Here is a 19,305-nt window from a genome sequence, read left to right on the forward strand (position 1 = left end):
TCAAGTAACGACTGCAGTGTCTGAGACTTATCATCTTCTATCTATATATCGGCTGCTTTTCAGAATTGTTCTTTCTTTTTTAATCAAACATCCAACATCGTCACAATTTACTTAATAAAACAAATATCCAGTCAACATTTTCCTGTACGCTGTCAATTCTGCGGGCTTCGTCTATCCGTCTGCCCTCACACCTTAAAAACGAGAGGCTAGAGGGCTGCAAATTGCTATGTTGATCATCCACCCTCCAATCACCAAACATACCAGTAGTTTTTATTTCGTTTAAGGTTAAAGTCAGCCGTAATCGTTCTTCTGGCGGCTTTTTAGGCACCAACATAGGTCACCAGCGTACCGTGGCTGAGTTTCATGGGCCGTGGTTGAGAAAACTCGATTACGCCCAAGAAACTTGGGAGCAGCTTTTACTTGTTTTTGGTGTCTGTCTCCGTCGACTTTGATTTCAGAAAGCTTTTCAGAGCTCTACAAAACATGCAAAATACAAGGCATGTGCATATTAACTGAACCAGCCTTGTGGTAATTCTGTCGATGGCTTGAACAAATGGTGCTAGCTAACTATTCAAGTATGCGTCTTTAATATAATATTTCCTACTCCGAATATAATACAGCACATCAAAGGAAAGAAGAAAATAAGGTTTCACTTCATTAACATCATTTTTATTCTCATTATTAGACATATTATTCATCAGCAACACTTCTGTACAATATTTACAGCATTTTGGCACAAATCATCAAGTTCAATAAGGAGCATTATTCTACAGATACACAAAGTGAACATGGGCTTTATTTGCACTTTACAGATGGACCCTCTCGGGGTCGGGCGCTTGATCAAGAGGAAAACAGCTCTGTCAAAATCACTTTACACAAAATCACTTTCAATATTTTGGCAAATCAAAACAATTGGACGTGACCCAAAAACGTTATGAACGTCGCCACAAAAAAAACATGAAAGAAACAGATAAGCAATTCTACACAAAAGACAATTTTCCAAAAATAATGTATACCTCAAACGTGTATACATGTATGCGCATGTGTAAATAACGCGCATGCATACCCACTCTTTGCATTTACATGCACACTCGCAACGAGAGAATACACCAGGACGGACGTATTTATGGTACATATTGGAAGCCCCTGATAATACATACTCGTTCAGACAACTCTGTTAGGTCAAACATACCCATGGAACTGCTAGGTCAAACCATACCATGGACATCAAAGTCAAACATACCCATAGATTGCTAGGTCAAACCATACCATGGACAGCTAGGTCAACAATACCCATGGAATGCTGGGTCAAACCATACCATGGACAGCTAGGTCAAACATACCCATGGAATGCTGGGTCAAACCATACCATGGACAGCAAAGTCAAACATACCCATGGACAGCTAGGTCAAACATACCCATGGATTGCTAGGTCAAAACATACCTATGGGCAGCTAGGTCAAACATAACCATGGTCTGCTAGGTCAAAAATACCCATGGGATGCTAGGTCAAACATACCCATTGGATCAAACATACACATGGACTGCTAGGTCAAACATGCCCTGAATATATGAAGACAGTAAGGAGGAATGGTTGTCGAAATTCAATAATCAGTTTGGATATGATCACACAGCACCTGAGAAAACTCATCTTATTTCCCGTAGTAATAATAATAATAATAATAATAATAATAATAATAATAATAATAATAATAATAATAATAATAATAAAAGAGTACAAGAAACTACACTGACGATGCAATAGCTAAATAAGTGTTTTTTATTCCATGAGTAAATACAGCACGAAAAAAAAAAAAAAAAAACTGAATAAAATGGTTAAAATACGACTTCAGCTCTAGTTAATTCTATCCTACATCTTTTCAGAGCAGGTACCTGGAACTTTCTACCACTTCTTTGAGGAGGGGTGGATACCTGGTTGCGTGCATCCGTAAGAGCGACGAATGAAGGGATTATGGTTACTTTTCTTGCTAAAGGGAGCCTTGTATCGTTACTGTCAGATAAGCGGCTAATTCTTGTTTTCTGGGTTTTTTTTTTCTGTGTTCATTTCTTTTTACAGTTAGCCTGCGAGAGAAATTTGTAAGAAATACAAATAAAAATATAAAAAAGTCGACTGTTGGCATTTATTGATGACGTTTGTTGCAATTCTGTAAGCAAAATGTTGGGGTGGGGGGGAGGATTTATTAAATGTAATTAAGCATTAACCATAAAGTTCAAATTTTCATCGAAAAAATATATTAAATTTCCAATGGGTTCATGCCCATCCCTGAATACAAAAAGTAACATCTCAAACCGTATGCGTTGCATTTAGTTAAAAGACTCCCATATGAGAGAGAGAGAGAGTGAGAAGAGAGAGGAGAGATAGAGAGAGAGAGAGAGAGAGAGGAGAGAGAGAGAGAGAGAGAGAGAGAGAGAGAGACTTTATATATAATAGTGTTAAGAGAGATTAGCTGATAGATTTTAACATCTATATTTTGAGAGAGAGACCTTACAGACCTTACAGACCTTACATCTTGTTCGGGTTGCCCCAGGTCCCTCAGTGTGAGGCACCTCTAATGTCTACCAGAGAGTTGCTAGTACATCTTCCGGTATATTTTGCATCTTCCAATCTTGGATGGTCTGGGATGCAGTTTAGATATTTGTCGAGCTTATTCTTAAACACATCTACGCTCACTCCTGATATATTCCTCAGATGAGCTGGCAACGCATTGAATAGACGCTGCATTATCGATGCTGGTGCGTAGTGGATTAATGTCCTGTGTGCTTTCCTTATTTTTCCTGGTATAGTTTTGGGCACTATTAATCTACCTCTGCTTGCTCTTTCTGATATTTTTAGTTCCATGATATTTTCTGCTATTCCTTCTATCTGTTTCCATGCCTGAATTATCATGTAGCGTTCTCTTCTCCTTTCTAGACTATATAATTTTAAGAATTGTAGTCTTTCCCAGTAGTCAAGGTCTTTAACTTCTTCTATTCTAGCTGTAAAGGACCTTTGTACACTCTCTATTTGTGCAATATCCTTTTGATAGTGTGGGTACCATATCATATTGCAATATTCAAGTGGACTACGAACATATGTTTTATAAAGCATAATCATGTGTTCAGAGAGAGAGAGAGAGAGAGAGAGAGAGAGAGAGAGAGAGAGAGAGAGCACAAGCCTCTGCGTCTGGCTGAGAGCAGCCCTGTACAACAGAGTTATATTGACTCTTACGGGTTTTTTTTTCCCTGACACCGCCCCTCTTCTTCCCCTCCCCCCCCCTCCCCCGACAGTTTAGCAAGAGCGTTAACATTCCCGAGGGACTCCGCGGGTGTGTGTTTTAAAGATTCCCGAGTGACAGGTGTAAAGAAGGCTCTGGAATGTCTAGTAGTAGCCTTCTTGGAGATGCTGAAGAAAAAGTATAAAGGGGTTTTAACGCAGTAAATATAGACCGTTAGCGATGCTGACATTGCTTGTATTGTGCCCACTTGATACGGCTCTTCGGCAGAGTTTGGTGTTATTTAGTATATAACTTTGAGGATTCTGTGAATATATATATACATACATACATACATATATATATATATATATATATATATATATATATATATATATATATATAATATATATATATATATAATTTAAAAAATCACAGTAGATGCACGTGACTTCAGTAAATAAGCGAATACCACAGGAAAATGATAGGCAGGAATCCAAGCTCTTTCGTCTTTTTCCTGTGGTATTCGCTTATATATATTTATATATATATCTATATATTTATCTATATATATATATATATATATATATAGATGGTTATCACATTACTCAAGAATTTACCTGCACATACTAGACAATATGGTCGAACTGAAGAGACCAAGTATTGGAAAGCTTTATAATCATTATACAGATTTGATCCTTAATGCATACAATTTCGAGCGTGATTGGTAACCCTTGCTTACTGTACCCCTCACGGACAAAAATACAATAATAGAATCAAATGAACTCGAAAAATGGAAGCCTCTGTACAGCTCATTTGCATGTCATCTTAATCGATGGTTGAAATGTCAAAATCTACACACATCAATGATGCCTTCATGAACATTAAAATAAAATATGCGCAAGTCATTTCGTAATCATGTATACAATAATTCTGTTGATCGGTTATGTTAACACGAGTTCACACGAAAAAGTACATCGACACAGTAATTCACTGGAATCCTTCTAACTATGAAAAATTAAGAAGAAAATAACACCTCGAATGATGATGATGAACGTTAGAAAGCTCTTAAATAAAATGCATGACAACAAACAGGAAAAAATTTACTTTAAGTCAACGAATGCCAATTCTGTCCTTAATAGTTTACAGTGCTATACATACTACATATATACTATATATATATATATATATATATATATATATATAGTATATATATATATATATATATATGTATATATATATATATATATAGATATATAGATATATAGATATATAGATATATAGATATATAGAGATATCGATATGTAGATATATAGATATATAGATATATAGATTATATAGATAATATATAGATATATAGATATATAGATATATAGATAGATATATAGATAGATATATAGATATATAGATATAGATATATAGATATATATATAGATAGATATATATATATATATATATATATATCTATATATATATATATATATATATATATATATATATATACAGGGTGTCCATAAAGTCCTAGTACCATTACAAGTATTTATTGCTTGTAATGGTACTGGGACTTTATGGACAACCTGTAAATATACATACGTATACATATATATTTATATGTATGTATCTATGTATGAATAACACTTTCACTAGAATGCAGAACCGGATCTATTGGCACAGCAAAACGATAGAATGTAGTCATATACCCATTAATGTTATACCTGTATCACAAATTTTACTTAATAACTCAGATTATTTGTTATATATTAAGGCACGTCAAGAAAAATGTCAGATTTGTAAGATGTACGCTATCTAAAACATTACATATCTGCATACTACTTGTCTCGTTCTCGAAGTGTGGAGGGTAATGGAATCACTTGGGTATCAAGGAAGACAGAAGCAGGCACTGAATTCCAAAGCCTGGTAGCGCGGTAGTCACTGGGCAGAACAGGTAAAGGATTTATGATTTCCATAAGAGCAAATTTGGGAAAAGGATGCCTCACGGGTTTAACAATGGATGCCTTCTTTCTCTATTGAACCTATGGAGGAGAAAGGTTCAATTCTACACTGCAGAGAACAATCTTTTCAAAGGAGATAATCAAGGCTAGAACAGACGAGAGATTCACGTACTCTTTCATGAAAGTTTATGAAAGTTCCAACGGAAGGAATGTTGGGTGAAACAACCATTAAAAAAATGATTGCAGTCACTGTTCGCAAAAAAAGAAAAAAAAAGAAAAAAATTGTAGTCACTAAAGGAAGTTCGCAAACAAAATTAAAAAAAAAAGTGAAGGGATACGTTCTGCCCCTGATACCCTGCTTATATGAAAGTAAGTCTGAAATCCACAGGCTTTCAGTACAATAAATATGACAAAAGGGGACAAGATGAAGGTGGGTGAGAGCCGAAAGAATGAAGACTAAGAGAGAGATAAACGAAAGCCCAGCGAGACTATAAAGGGCAGATAAACAAAAGCCAAATAGACTGGGCTTTCCACTGTAAGACGACGCTAGAAAATCATACTAGCGTTTTTATAAATCATGCTTACTGATGAAAAATCAAAAAGTAATTTCACCCGAATTTAGAAGTCTGAATTTTATGCCAAAAATTTACAAGAGGGTAAAAAATATAGTTAATTTCATTAAGGAAATAAAAATACAGGGAAAATATTACTATTTTCAAGGAAAAAATATATCTTCTTTCCATTAAGATATATTATAGAAATTAACGTTTTTACAAGTACAGAGTATCCTCCAATTACCAATGTTACTAAAGTAAGCTGCTTTTTTTTTGGCTAATAAAAAAAAGAAAGATCTCACTGGTACATAGACCAAAGGGATAATCAGATCAACTCAAAACTAACACTGTGACCACTTCTTAACTACAAAATCTGCCTAGACTTAAAAATAATCATCAGAATTTATCAGGTTTTCTTTAACTTTCACTTTAAGCCACATAAAAATCATGTAACTTTGCACTTGACAGCTAACAAGGACAAAGGCACTGTAATTATAATTTTCTCCATTTTATAATTAGATATATATAGTATATATATATAAATATATATATTTATAGGTATCTATTTTATATATTTATATATATATATATGTTATATAATATATATATAATATATATATATATATATATATATATATCTTATATATATATATATATATATATATATATATATATATATATAGATATATATATATATATATATATATATATATATATATATATATATATATATATATATATATATATACACGTACGTATGTGTGAGCCTTACCCACGGACACAAGAGCCCTCAAATTTTCCATAGAAAAAAAAAATTGATAAAAACAAATAGACAAGCAAGTGAACAACAGGAGACGACACAGAGCCTTGCAACAACAAAAACCAACAAAAGCCACACAACAATAACAAATGACGCAATAATGAATCAGCTGATTCGTCTTACATTCTAAGGGCGCTTTTCAGTATCACCAACTGTTCCACAATGCCGTCAATATGGGGGTTGGGGGTTTGGGGAAGGAGGAGGAAATAGAGGAGGAGGAAGGGGGATATAAGGATAAAATGACTCAAGGTAATCACTACAAAACGTAAGACTGACTCAAGGTAATGATTACGAAGCTCAAGATTGACTGAAGGTAATGATTACAAAACTTAAGATGGAGTCAAGGTAATGATTACAAAACTCAATATTGACTCAAGGAAATGATTATAAAACTCAACATAGACTCAAGGTAATGATGACAAAACTCAAGACTGACTCAAGGTAATGATGACAAAACTCAAGATTGACTTGAGGTAATGATTACAAAACTCAAAACTGACTCAAGGTAATGATTATAAAACTCATGACTGAATCAAAATAATCATCACAAAACTTAAGATTATATTGGTTAAAAATAAAGAACTTAGTTTGGAAGCAAAATTAAGCATTACGCCCCATTTATTTATTTTGATTTTTTCTTAATTACCGGAAAGCCTCAGTTACAATGGAAACAGATTCCATCCAGATTCAACAAAGAATCGCCCCCCCCCCCCTTTTTTTTTTCCCCAAAAAACGTAAAACACGTTATTTGGGCTCTGGTCCCTCTTAAGTATGAAGTTAACAGACACACCAACAGGTTTCTGTTTATCATTCCTAAACTCGATAACACACACACACACACAAATGTCCTCTCGTTGAGGAGGAGTTTCCTATACAAAAAACTAATTAGCAAATAAGCGTGTATGTTATTTCATCGAACACTAAAATTAATCAATCACATTGGGGTAAGAATGCTTAAAAACATTAAAAGCTTAGAGTTGTATATGTACACAAAACGCAGGATCAGTTTATCTTCGTTTCCAGGGACGTCATCCTTTCTTCTGTGGGAGGAAGAGGGGCGGGCGGCGGCCTGTCGAAGGCGTGTGTATGTAGGTCTCGGGGCCCAAAGCACGTCACAGACACACAAAGACACACATGCTGACGACACAGATGCCATCTTTCACGCTGTCGCACTGGGCGCAGGGCATCATAATCAGACCTTTCACAATGTTCCTCAGTTTTACACTGACAAGGGTCTGCCTACTGTCTGCCACTCACGTCCGGCCGCTGGAAAGCTCTTCTTATTCTTTCTCCCTGGAAGAGACGTCACGTATCTCATCTCCCGATCTCCTGGATGCTGCATCTTCCACTTTATTTTCCCTTCGTCACCTCTCTCTCTCTCTCTCTCTCTCTCTCTCTCTCTCTCTCTCTCTCTCTCTCTCTCTCTCTCTCTCCAGGTCAGCATCAATGGACATTAAAATGAAATAATCTTCCTTTCTTCATCCTCTTCTCCTCTCTTCTCTCTTTGTGGGCTGACTGTTTATCGTTTAAGGTGATCTGGAAACGCCCGATAAGGTTACGTTCTATTGTTTTCTTCCAGGGACTGGAATGCCGGAGGGAGCATTGTCGGCGTGTTCTGGACGTTTCTAGATTCTCTTTAAGGCAATGCTTGTCCAGTCGATTCCAGACTTTTAAGTAAGCCATTTTTTTTCAATACCGATCTGGATTCCATTCGTCTGGAACTGGATTCCAGACGCCTATTAGCAGAAGACCTCTTTCCATCACTTCTTCCAGCGCAAAGCAAAAGGCCATTAGCTGTTCACACAAGGGAGAGATGTTTGCGTAAAGCAGGATCAATGAGAGGTCGGGGAGGTCGTCGATATGGTTCAATGCATCTTTGGCTGACATTTTAATCTTCCAGCAACTATAAATACCAGATTGTTGTTCGCAGCATCCAGACGAACGAAAAACGAACTGCAGCCCTCAGAAGAAAAGATTTGTTGACAGTTGATCTTCTAAATCCTGACTAAGGCGTTTTACTTGGACAAAACGCAAGTCACAGATGCTATAGTTCTTTCACTGCAACACGTCACAAGGCTCAAAATTCAAAGATAACAAGGTCATAAAAGTGAATAGTTAGTAGATAAGTTATCAATCTTATCATTAACTTAGCTCATGCCAGCATTGGCTTTAAAATACACTTAACACTGGATGTCAGTTATCAGTTAATAAACATTTCTAAGTCTCAAAGTACTTATTCAAAAAAACAGTTTAATATTTGGAGAGGTTCTGGTGAGGTCTCCAGCTTGTAAATATTTCTATCAACAACTTTACTGAAACACACTGTCACAAAAAAACATCATTTTTTTTCTGCCACTTTTCCAATACAGATATGACTGTGCGGAATGTGTCTGACTGGAATGACAAGTGTATGAAAATAAAAGATCTAAAACTACGGGGTGATCTCCTTGAAGTCTGGAATAAAAAACTTTTAACCCAGCCGGATGTCAGCAAAGAAATAAGTGGGCGCATTTGTTCTTGGGCGCTGAAAAAAACAATGATTTCCAGTCTTGCCATAAATTTGAGAGAGAAAATAATGAACTGGCTCGCTCAGGGAAAAAAAACCTGGAAAAAATATGAATTCCATGGCAACAAAAAATTTCCAAAATAAGGAAAAAAAAAAGGAAAAAGAACGAGCCCAGTCGGAACACACATGAGGACAAGGAATAGGATCTTCTCCTCCCTCTACATCATAAGAGGACGAGGAATAGGATCTTCTCCCTCTACATCATTAAGAGGACAGGGAATAAGATCTTCCTTCCTCTACATCATAAGAGGACGAGGAATGGGATCATCTTCCTCCTGGTGCGTCGACGCGCGCAGATGCCGATTTTCTCTTCTTGAACGCCACTTCAGGAGGTAGGACATCCATCCTTACAGCCTCCTCGCTTTGCTGATCTTCTGGATGAAAGACGGTAAGGTTCTGGCGTTCTCGATCCGCGACGGAGGCAACGAAGCAGGGTTGGAGGTGGCCAAGAGGTGTCTCACGAGCTCCCGGATGTTGCCGCCGTGGACTTCCCGCGCCTCCAAGGGGACATCTGCGGGGAGAGAAAGAAGACCAACTTGAGAAATCATAAAAAGGTTCAGTTTAGAAAATACATTGAATGAATATCAATAAAAATATAAGTATAAGACACAAACTAATAATGATATCCTTCATCTCTGCTCAAGGCCATATGCAGAGGTAAATGTGGTAGGTATGAATATAAATGCATATATATGACACAAGCTACTCATAATATCTGAAGACCATATGCAGACAGATATGGTAGGTACAAGAGTATAAGCAAAATTTATATATACGAGATAAAAAGTGAAAACAACCCATAGTTACACCCAAAGATTGTTAAAAACAACAATATAATAATAATAATAATAATAACATTAATAATAATAAATAATGAAATAATAAAATAATTAATAACTAATTAATAAAACAAAACATACCGAATGCTTATCTAGATTTTATGAGGTAAGAATAAATTATGCAAACACAATTCTATTAAACATTTCCATTTACTATGTGAGTGACGTGAACTCAACATCGAGAGGGAAAAGCACAGGCATAAAGGAAAATACGAAGTGATGGGACTTCAAAGTTGCGAAGTAGAATCGTTCCACAACAGTAAAAAAGAGAAATTTTACGAATAACTGGTGGGTTCCAGTCACACAAATAACCGAGTATCTCACAGTAAACCACTGAGGTTTGGTTTGATAGTTTTGCTATGGGTAAGGTCATGCCAAAAATTTGATCTTACATAGGAACAGTTATCAAGACCAAATGCAAAAAGTGAAAAAAAATATATTGTTCAAAATTTTAGTTAGGATTCAAAGGGGTTGCCTTTAACGACATGAACCTGTCTCGCAGAATACTGAAAACATAACAGTTCATGATCTCAAGAGGTGAGGTTGCAAAGGCAATGCATGCAACCAACAAAGTAACCGAAATATAGGGCCCCGCCCGCTACTAGTGCTACTGTTACCCTACTTCTGGCAGCTCTTGAGAAAATTGTCCAAAATATTTCCTACAAGAAAAACTCATCTAAGAATAACTCTTTGCAATAAAAAAAATGACTTAGGTTCTATAGAACAAAATAGGAGTTGCCTTTTCCAACTCTACTCGTACACTTGCTCTATCATGATTTATAAGCTTAAGTTAGGATTATGCATTTCTAAGAATTTTATTAAACTGTAAGCTGCTAAACTCTGTCTGTCCTCCTTAGTAAGCAAATAATGATTTCGTTAACTCAAGAAAAATTGTCCGTAGGCTAGTGACCTCAAATTTCAAGTAGGGGTGACCATGACTAATGAAGTCTCCAATGAAATGACTTCAAAACGACCATGTAGTCACTCGGTTACTATAGTAGATTCACATCAATCTTGCATCTGATGTCTACGCCAGTCCCTTACGGCGCTGCTGATTGGTTGTTGATAAGCCAATCACAGGTCTGGAAACTCTCAGTCTCTCTCGAGTGTTCACATAGGCAGGATGTATGTTCCACCTCTCCTGAGGGATAGGTTTGAGAGATGTTTGAAAGCCAATCAGAAGCGTCGTAAAGGACTGGCCAAGGCATCAGGTGCACGGTTGATGTGAATCTACTATAGTCTGAATAGGCACAAATATTTTGGGCTCTAATTTGGTGTATTTGGTCAGTGGCCTTTTAATCGAAAAGAGACAGGTCCTTTATCAAAGCCAGAAATAATTGAACGTCCAGTGCTCGCCGGAACTAATACAGGCAAAACAAATGCAATACCTCCATAGCAAGCAACGCTGAAAAACATGTCAAACCATAAAATAAAATCGAACATACGAATTTTACGCCTGTATAGCGAAGCAAAGTATCATAATATATATCACACCAGCAGGCAGAAAGGGGTGGGGGTGGGAGGAAAGCAAGCATTAAAACAATGGACAACATTTTGGATGCTATACACCAAGGTGAAGCTCATTACAACTCTCTCTCTCTCTCTCTCTCTCTCTCTCTCTCTCCTCTCTCTCTCTCTCTCTCTCTCATAAAGATATATCCGGGCTGGGTACCTGTGGCGGACGAAGAGAGGAAGCCAGCCATCCATGAAATATATGCAAAGAAACCCCTTGTTTTCTTTAAGAAGAACCGAAGAGTCGGCGGTTTCAGATGAATGTTTAAGAGCATGGGAGGGGGAGGGGAAGGGGGCAGGAATGAGTTTGGGGGTGGCACAAGAGAAGGGCTGGGGTTTGGGGGAAACGAAAGTCCCCTTGATATTAAATCAGCGCTGATTTGTAGTTTGGGCACATTACTGTGGCATCATTTGGGTACAAGGCAATGGATGACTATCATTCTGGAATTAATGGCCTCTCTCGGTGGCTGCTGATAAGGTCTGTGCTCTCCACGTACATCAAAACTGGTACGATCGGGCTACCTGGTCCAAAAGGTCGAGAAGCAACAAAGTTATGGGATATTACGGGGAAACCAAGTCATTCGTGAATGTATGGAGAATCAAGTCTTTGAGTGACGAAAGATCGTTTGGGATTTTGGAAGTGGAATAAACCTGAAAATACACTGTTGGTATACTCTACTTCCTTGGAAATTATGTAGGGTCTTGAAACACACACATATCCACCTCCTATATTTTATATATATATATATATATATATATATATTATATATATATATATATATATATATATATAATATATATATTATTGGTAAAAAGGTTCTCTTGCAACAGAATTACATCTAATAAAAGGAGTCCATAAAAATGCCAAAATACTACTTTCTAATAATTTTGTATGTTTATATATGTATTTATTTATGTATAAAATGGTTTTTACAATGTATGTAGTATGTATGTAGTATGTATGTATGTATGTATGATTATATGTATATGTATATACAGTATATTTTAAATACATATATATATATATATATATATATACACGGGTATTAGGAAAATACTAAATTTTACAAAAAAAGAAAATGTCTAAACCAGAGCCTCTTATAAGAGCGTATTTCAGGTCCTGTTGGATATAATTCTTTACAAAAGGCGATGATTTGTACTCTCGTTGGAAATAAGATACCACTGCTGACTTTTAAAAATACCCAAAGGTTACAGTAATTGTAAGAGAACCACAAATCTCTACGATCTCTACGGTAACGGAAGACTGACTAGTCTACGGCCATGCTATGGGTAACCTGGATAGTTTCTCCACAATAATGAGAGCGACGAAAATAACAGCTATTACTGACTTATCAATATTGGTGAGGGAATATCTGGCTGCCCTAAGCGCAATACTTAACGATAACATGAGCGATGCATTAAATTTCGAACGTAGAATTCAGAAAACCAATATGTTTTCTGCTAAGGTGGTACTTATTCAATATGTAATGGCAATAAATACAAAGCGGAATTAGAAGACGGTGATTTCAACGTCGTAGTAGAAAGTGAGCTGAATGCTATTGTTTACCTGAGCAAAAATCCAATATCAATGGATAGTGAAAACAAATACTAAATTGTTTGACAAAACAGTACATTAAATACCAGTGTAATATAAACCAGTGCGTTATTATAGCAATGCTATATATAACTCAAATTATCCAGAAAAGACTGCAGATTTCGCATAGCGTTTCGCACAGATACCGCATTTAGCTGCTGATTCGTGAGTGCAAATTAAACGCCACCGCTCTCGTGTCTTTCAATAGATCCAAAATTTGAATATTACAATTAGCACAAAACGAAACTCTTTAATCACGATGAACCAAATTTGAATTAATATTACAATAAACACAATACGAAACTCTTTAATCAAGATGAACCTTTTAAAAATTCTTCTAGCATCGTACAAACAAAAGAGCATCAAAATGTGTCCTAGGAACTACGTCTCATTAATTACGCTAGGTCCCGCTGCCATATAGTATTTCGAACAGGTCGTGAGATACGAGAAAACACCTGTCTAATCCGTGAACGAAGTTTAAACAACAACTTGTACTTACATTTAAGAAAAAAAAGAAAGAAAAAACTTAAGCCCACCATCATGAACTTGAAGACAACGATTACTTGCCAACTACCATCTTGCCGCACTTCTCAAGGCGAGAGGGAATCGGTGAGAAAGGTTGTGAAAGGTCTGCATGAAGCTTGCTGCAATTATCACCAGGACGATGACAGACAGAATGCGTTTCAAGGAAATAACTTTTATTTATTTATCTATTTTTTTAATCCGCCATACTTTTAAGGGAGAAGTTCTATGGGTGATTTTTTTTTTTTTACATACCAGGGTGTAATCACAGTATGATTCTTCGGCAGATTAAAAGAAACAGCTTTTGACCATATTAGGATCCAAAAGAGGGTGCGGGGAAGGTAATCTTGACAATCGACATAAAAACTATATATAAATATATAAATATATATATATATATATATATATATATATATATATATATATATATATATATATCATAATATATAAATTTTTGTTTTGGGATGTCGACAATTTTCACGTTAACCTGCAATCTGTTTTAAATGTTTCAAATTTTTCAATTTACAGGAATATAGTGTATCATGATATATAACCCATAATAAAATTCTAAACTAGGGGCTGTAACTATGCACAGAAGCAGGCGACGTAACGTGCTCAATACACCTGTACATACACAGAAAACATTATTTAATATATAATATAAACATTGATTTCATATATAATATAAACATTTATGTCCGTATTCATGGCCACAACGCGATTATACAGATCCTTCTTACCATCGCCTACCATGGCTGGATCCTTTTCCCCTCATCCCTATAACACAAAATCCCCGACGAATGAGAAGGAGCGATTAGGGGGTTATAGGAGGGAGTGGTGAGAGGCCGCGAGAGACGAGGTGAGGGAACCGGTGAGGAAAGAGGAGGAACTGAGGAGGAACTCAGGAGGAACTTCTCGAGGACCAGTGGGGCGCATCGACGCATGGCTTTCAAGATAAAATCTTCCCCTGCCCGCTACAATTAACTAATGTTTAATCTCCTCGCCTGTTTCATCTTTCCATTCCTGCCTTTATTCATTCTCTCTCTCTCTCTCTCTCTCTCTCTCCTCTCTCTCTCTCTCTCTCTCTCTCTCAAAATATCCTAATCTTTGTAACTCCTTGTAATTCTCTCATGTAAACATTTGCCACTTACATACTATTATGCCAATTATATCTATATATCTATCTATATATTATATCTATCTATATATTATATATTATATAGTATGATATTATATATATGAATCAACTTGATTGCGAAGTATATAAAACGTGATATTGTGTGTATAAATAAAGGTTTTCATTTTTCCTTCGTGGCAAAAACCTCTTATATATATATATATATATATATATATATATTATATATATATATATATATATATATATATATATATATATATATATATATATATATATATATATATATATATGAAATATAAAATTACGTAGGCATGTAGAAACTTTAGATATAAATACATAGATCATCAAATATTACCGCGTCCTGTTACTTATTACATATGATCCAGGAAATGGAATACTTATGTAGTTTGTCCAAAATCTTTTGTACGAAAGAATGAAAATTAAATAATGGTTTGAAACAGAAAAACGTGACAAACCATGCTAATGCTACTTCGATAGCCTTATCCCCAGCTAGAAGGTGTGTGTTTGAGTGTATATTTACCTATATACATAAACATACATATATGAGTATGTATGTGTGCGTATTTTTTCACAGTCAAGCAGACTGAACACACACACAATAATGAGAGAGAGAGAGAGAGAGAGAGAGAGAGAGAGAGAGAGAGAGAGAGAGAGAGACGCACACCGCACTTACACCCAGGCTGAGAGAGAGAGAGAGAGAGAGAGAGAGAGAGAGAGAGAGAGAGAGAGAGGCAAACCAGCCAACCGTACATGACTGCACTTACGCTGGACACCGTGTTCTGCTTGAGTGTACAGATGGGACGCTGGAAGTGTTCTTTTGTGAAGAGGTCTCAAAACCTCCACTTCACTTTCAGCACTGGGCACTTTGAAATGAAAGTTCACTCCAACACTCACTGCTCAGGGTTCCGTGGAGAGAGAGAGAGAGAGAGAGAGAGAGAGAGAGAGAGAGAGAGAGAGAGAGAGAGAGATTCAGTTTTTTGGTCTGAATCCTTTTTCAGTTTATTTTAAAAGGTTTAATATCTGCGGGGCTTACCCCAATTTTGGATGACTCTCTCTCTCTCTCTCTCTCACACACACACAAACACAAAGGGTAATCAGCTTTAGGACTGGGATTGGTATAGCTCTTTTCCAGCCTTATTATTGAGAGAGAGAGAGAGAGAGAGAGAGAGAGAGAGAGAGAGAGAGAGAATTTTCCTCAAGCCTTCAAACCTTGTCTCCAGCGGCCCACGTATCCAGAACCTTTATCTCTTAATTAATCAGGTATGTTAATTAAGTTAGGGGGACAGGTGATGACCCAGCAAAATACAACCATAATTAATTATAGTCTTCTGCCCCCTTATCTAACAATCGCCTTTGGATAAGACCACCACCACTGCCCCCTAGCCCACCCCCACCCCCCCACCATCCTGGCCAGGTCCCGCTCGCGGTGTATATTCGCCGATAAACACATAATCGGCAATAACATTATGCTAACAGACTTCGATGTTCAATACTTAGGGTCATGCAAGGCGTTTCTGGTATCATCGATCCTTGAGGGAAGAGGAATGATGCGCTCTGCTCATATTATTGGAGTTTCCTTCGAAATTCGTCATCGCTATAATCAGGGCTTTCTTTCGAGGGCCAAGTGAAACTCTTACGTTCATTTCTTCCGCGTCTTAGTTGAAGGATTAGAGGTTTTCACAATATAAACGACGAGTGAATTTTACAAGAAAAATAAATAGTATTTCCATTATTATCATGTTGATTTTTATTATATATATATATATATATATATATATATATATATATATATACATATATATATATATATATATATATATATATATATATATATATATATATATTAATATTTTGATGATGATGCTGATTGTTATTATTATTATTATTATTATTATTATTATTATTATTATTATTATTATTATTATTCAAACAATATACCAGTGGTACAACCAAAAAAAGACCATGCAATCCTCCAAAAAATTATTTACTATTATTATTATAATTGTGATCATCATTGCTATATTATTCAAAACAAGTATATACACATTGGTACAACCGAAAAATACTCATGCGATTCTCTAAGCATTATTATTATTACTATTATTTTTTTATTTTTTTTTTTTTTTTTTGGGGGGGGGGGGGTCTATTCCAGTCATTCTATTCGACTTTGTGGTTTTTATAGTGTAGGAATCCGGGTTGCATCCTGCCTCCATATTATTATTATTATTATTATTATTATTATTATTATTATTATTATTATTATTATTATTATTATTATTATTATTATTATTATTATTAATTATTAATTATTGTTATTAATTATTATTATTATTATTATTATTATTATTATTATTATTATTATTATTATTATTATTATTATTATTATTAATTATTATTAATTATTATTATTAATTATTATTATTATTATTATTATTATTATTATGCGAAAACAACAATAATTAAATGCCTATAAAAATCGACAGATAACAGGTAAAAAAGTGATGTGTTATATTGGAATACAATTCAAGATATCGGATTTCACTTTACAATATCAAAACGGTGTTTGCTCTCATTAAATGCTTTGAAAACAATGTTGTTAGAGCTGGGATACAAACAGACTGGACACACACACGCAATAAAGAACGAAAACTTAATAAAACTACAGCATTAAACCCACTAATAGAATTACGATATCAATACGAACCCCGAAGTACATCTTTCTCAACCTTTTTATTCCAGAAAGTTGAAAATGAGAACTTACACGAGACAAATTGAGTCTTAATATAAATCTAAACCATAAATTACATTTAACATTAATTATTTGAGCTGGCCATAATATTTCTACCTTTTCTTGTAGTAAGATGAAAATGAAGAGTGAGAGAGAGATTAACAATATTAAATTGCTGAATGAAGTGACAAGGCTGCAAATAATCTGTTGAACTGCTCCTTTTAAACAGCAAAGGAGAGAGAGAGAGAGAGAGAGAGAGAGAGAGAGAGAGAGAGAGAGAGAAATTCCCTCTCTGCTCAACAAACATGGCAGATTGTGATCAGGGTCGTCAACATGCATCGTCTACCTGAAACTGTCCTCACCGTCATATCATTTTCAAATCTCCCACCGGGGAGCATAACTCGCCGATTGAGAGGCTATTCATAAAACGGCTTTTAACTATTCTGTCCGCAGTCGGCAGAGATAGGAGCAGCCAATTTTTTTTTCTCCTCTCCTCAGATTATGAACGTCGTGGAGTGCATTCTTAAGATGAGCTTTCCTCATCATCATATCTATAAAACTATCAACAAGACAAATGAAGCGAGCCCTATCGTCTTGCTCGCTCGTGGTGTGGTTTCACTTCCAGAGAATAATCATCATCCGCTTAGGTGTGCCGCAGTATGTGTGTGTGTGTGGATGTATATATATATCTATATATAATATATATATATATATATATATATATATATATATATATACGTACATATATAAATAGAGAGAGAGAGAGAGAGAGAGAGAGAGAGAGAGAGAGAGAGAGGGGGGGGGTGTGCCTGTGTGTGTACTTGAAGCTTAGCAAAAATATACAATTTCGGCAAAAAGAAAATTACGATTCTTCTTCCATGGAATAAAGCTGCTTGTTTTTATAAACTTCGATGGAAGGTAGTCACTGTTGATAACCAAAACTGATGCATAACGACCATGTATGGCATCACCTTTAATTAAGAGAAAAATTATTTGTGTTATGATCTAAGATGCGGCTGAACATTTCATGTTCTCAAATACAAAAAAATCCGAAAAATACTGAATGACCATACGAGTCCAATTTATTACTACTGGCAATAAACGCCAAGAACTCATGAATTCTCGAGAAAGGTATAAGAAGAAAAAATTGCCGTGAAAGTATTGAAACGATCAATATTTCCCCTTCCCCAATCAGACATAATGCCTCCTACGTCAACATTATAGGCATAAGACAAGATATAATAAATTTATACCATTACCATGACCGACATGGCGCTTGAAATATAATTACTGCCATTAGTCCGGGTTCTGGGAAAGACAGAACCTGTTTACTGGCCTTAGCAATGTTTGATTGTACTGGCAAGAAAAGGAAGGATGCCTGCAGAATAATGATTGTAATCATCTCATTTCATGGCCTCTTATACACCCTTACAAAGGCTTACAAATGTAGAGGAAAAAACTTCTCGTTAACAATAGATAATAAGGAAATAGCTAACTCGGTTCCTGGCTTTTTTTTTTCGTTAAATGTGCAGCTGAAAACCCCCATGGACAAAGTCAACAGACCGTAAGGGAAATCAGCTTCAGGGAGAGACACAAGTTACAGCAAAAGCAGATAAATAAATGACAAAACCAGCCTGCAGAGAGCGACAAGTTACAGCAGAACGTGATAAATATATGACAAAATTGAAATGAATGTAGCTACCCTATGCATATATTATCATAAGGACCAATGACACAAATACTAAATCGCTAAACTATTACTTGGCATCTCCATATCCTCGAATGAGCGAGACTAACTAACATTTCAGGGTTGTGCAGTAATGAGGTCATTATCTCGATGATGAGAC

The 19,305-nt window shown here is 35.7% G+C and overlaps 1 protein-coding gene and 1 long non-coding RNA gene across 2 annotated transcripts in view; both read right to left on the reverse strand.

The window, feature by feature from the left end:
• Positions 1 to 647: 647 nt before the first annotated feature.
• Positions 648 to 2,360, reverse strand: LOC135194944 (uncharacterized). Its single transcript, XR_010310038.1, has 2 exons — positions 1,495 to 2,360; positions 648 to 1,444 (listed from the first exon to the last, which is right to left on the reverse strand). It is a non-coding gene; the product is annotated as an uncharacterized LOC135194944 (long non-coding RNA).
• A 5,012-nt stretch (positions 2,361 to 7,372) lies between these two features.
• The window catches only part of LOC135194945 (uncharacterized), a 178,067-nt gene continuing 166,134 nt past the window's right edge, over positions 7,373 to 19,305 (reverse strand). The window contains exon 4 of the mRNA XM_064221167.1: positions 7,373 to 9,615. Coding sequence (XP_064077237.1) covers positions 9,452 to 9,615 — 164 coding nt within the window. The 3' untranslated portion in view covers positions 7,373 to 9,451. The remainder of the gene's footprint in view (positions 9,616 to 19,305) is intronic.

This window comes from Macrobrachium nipponense, chromosome 15 (assembly GCF_015104395.2).
Source record: "Macrobrachium nipponense isolate FS-2020 chromosome 15, ASM1510439v2, whole genome shotgun sequence".
NCBI lineage: Eukaryota > Metazoa > Arthropoda > Malacostraca > Decapoda > Palaemonidae > Macrobrachium > Macrobrachium nipponense.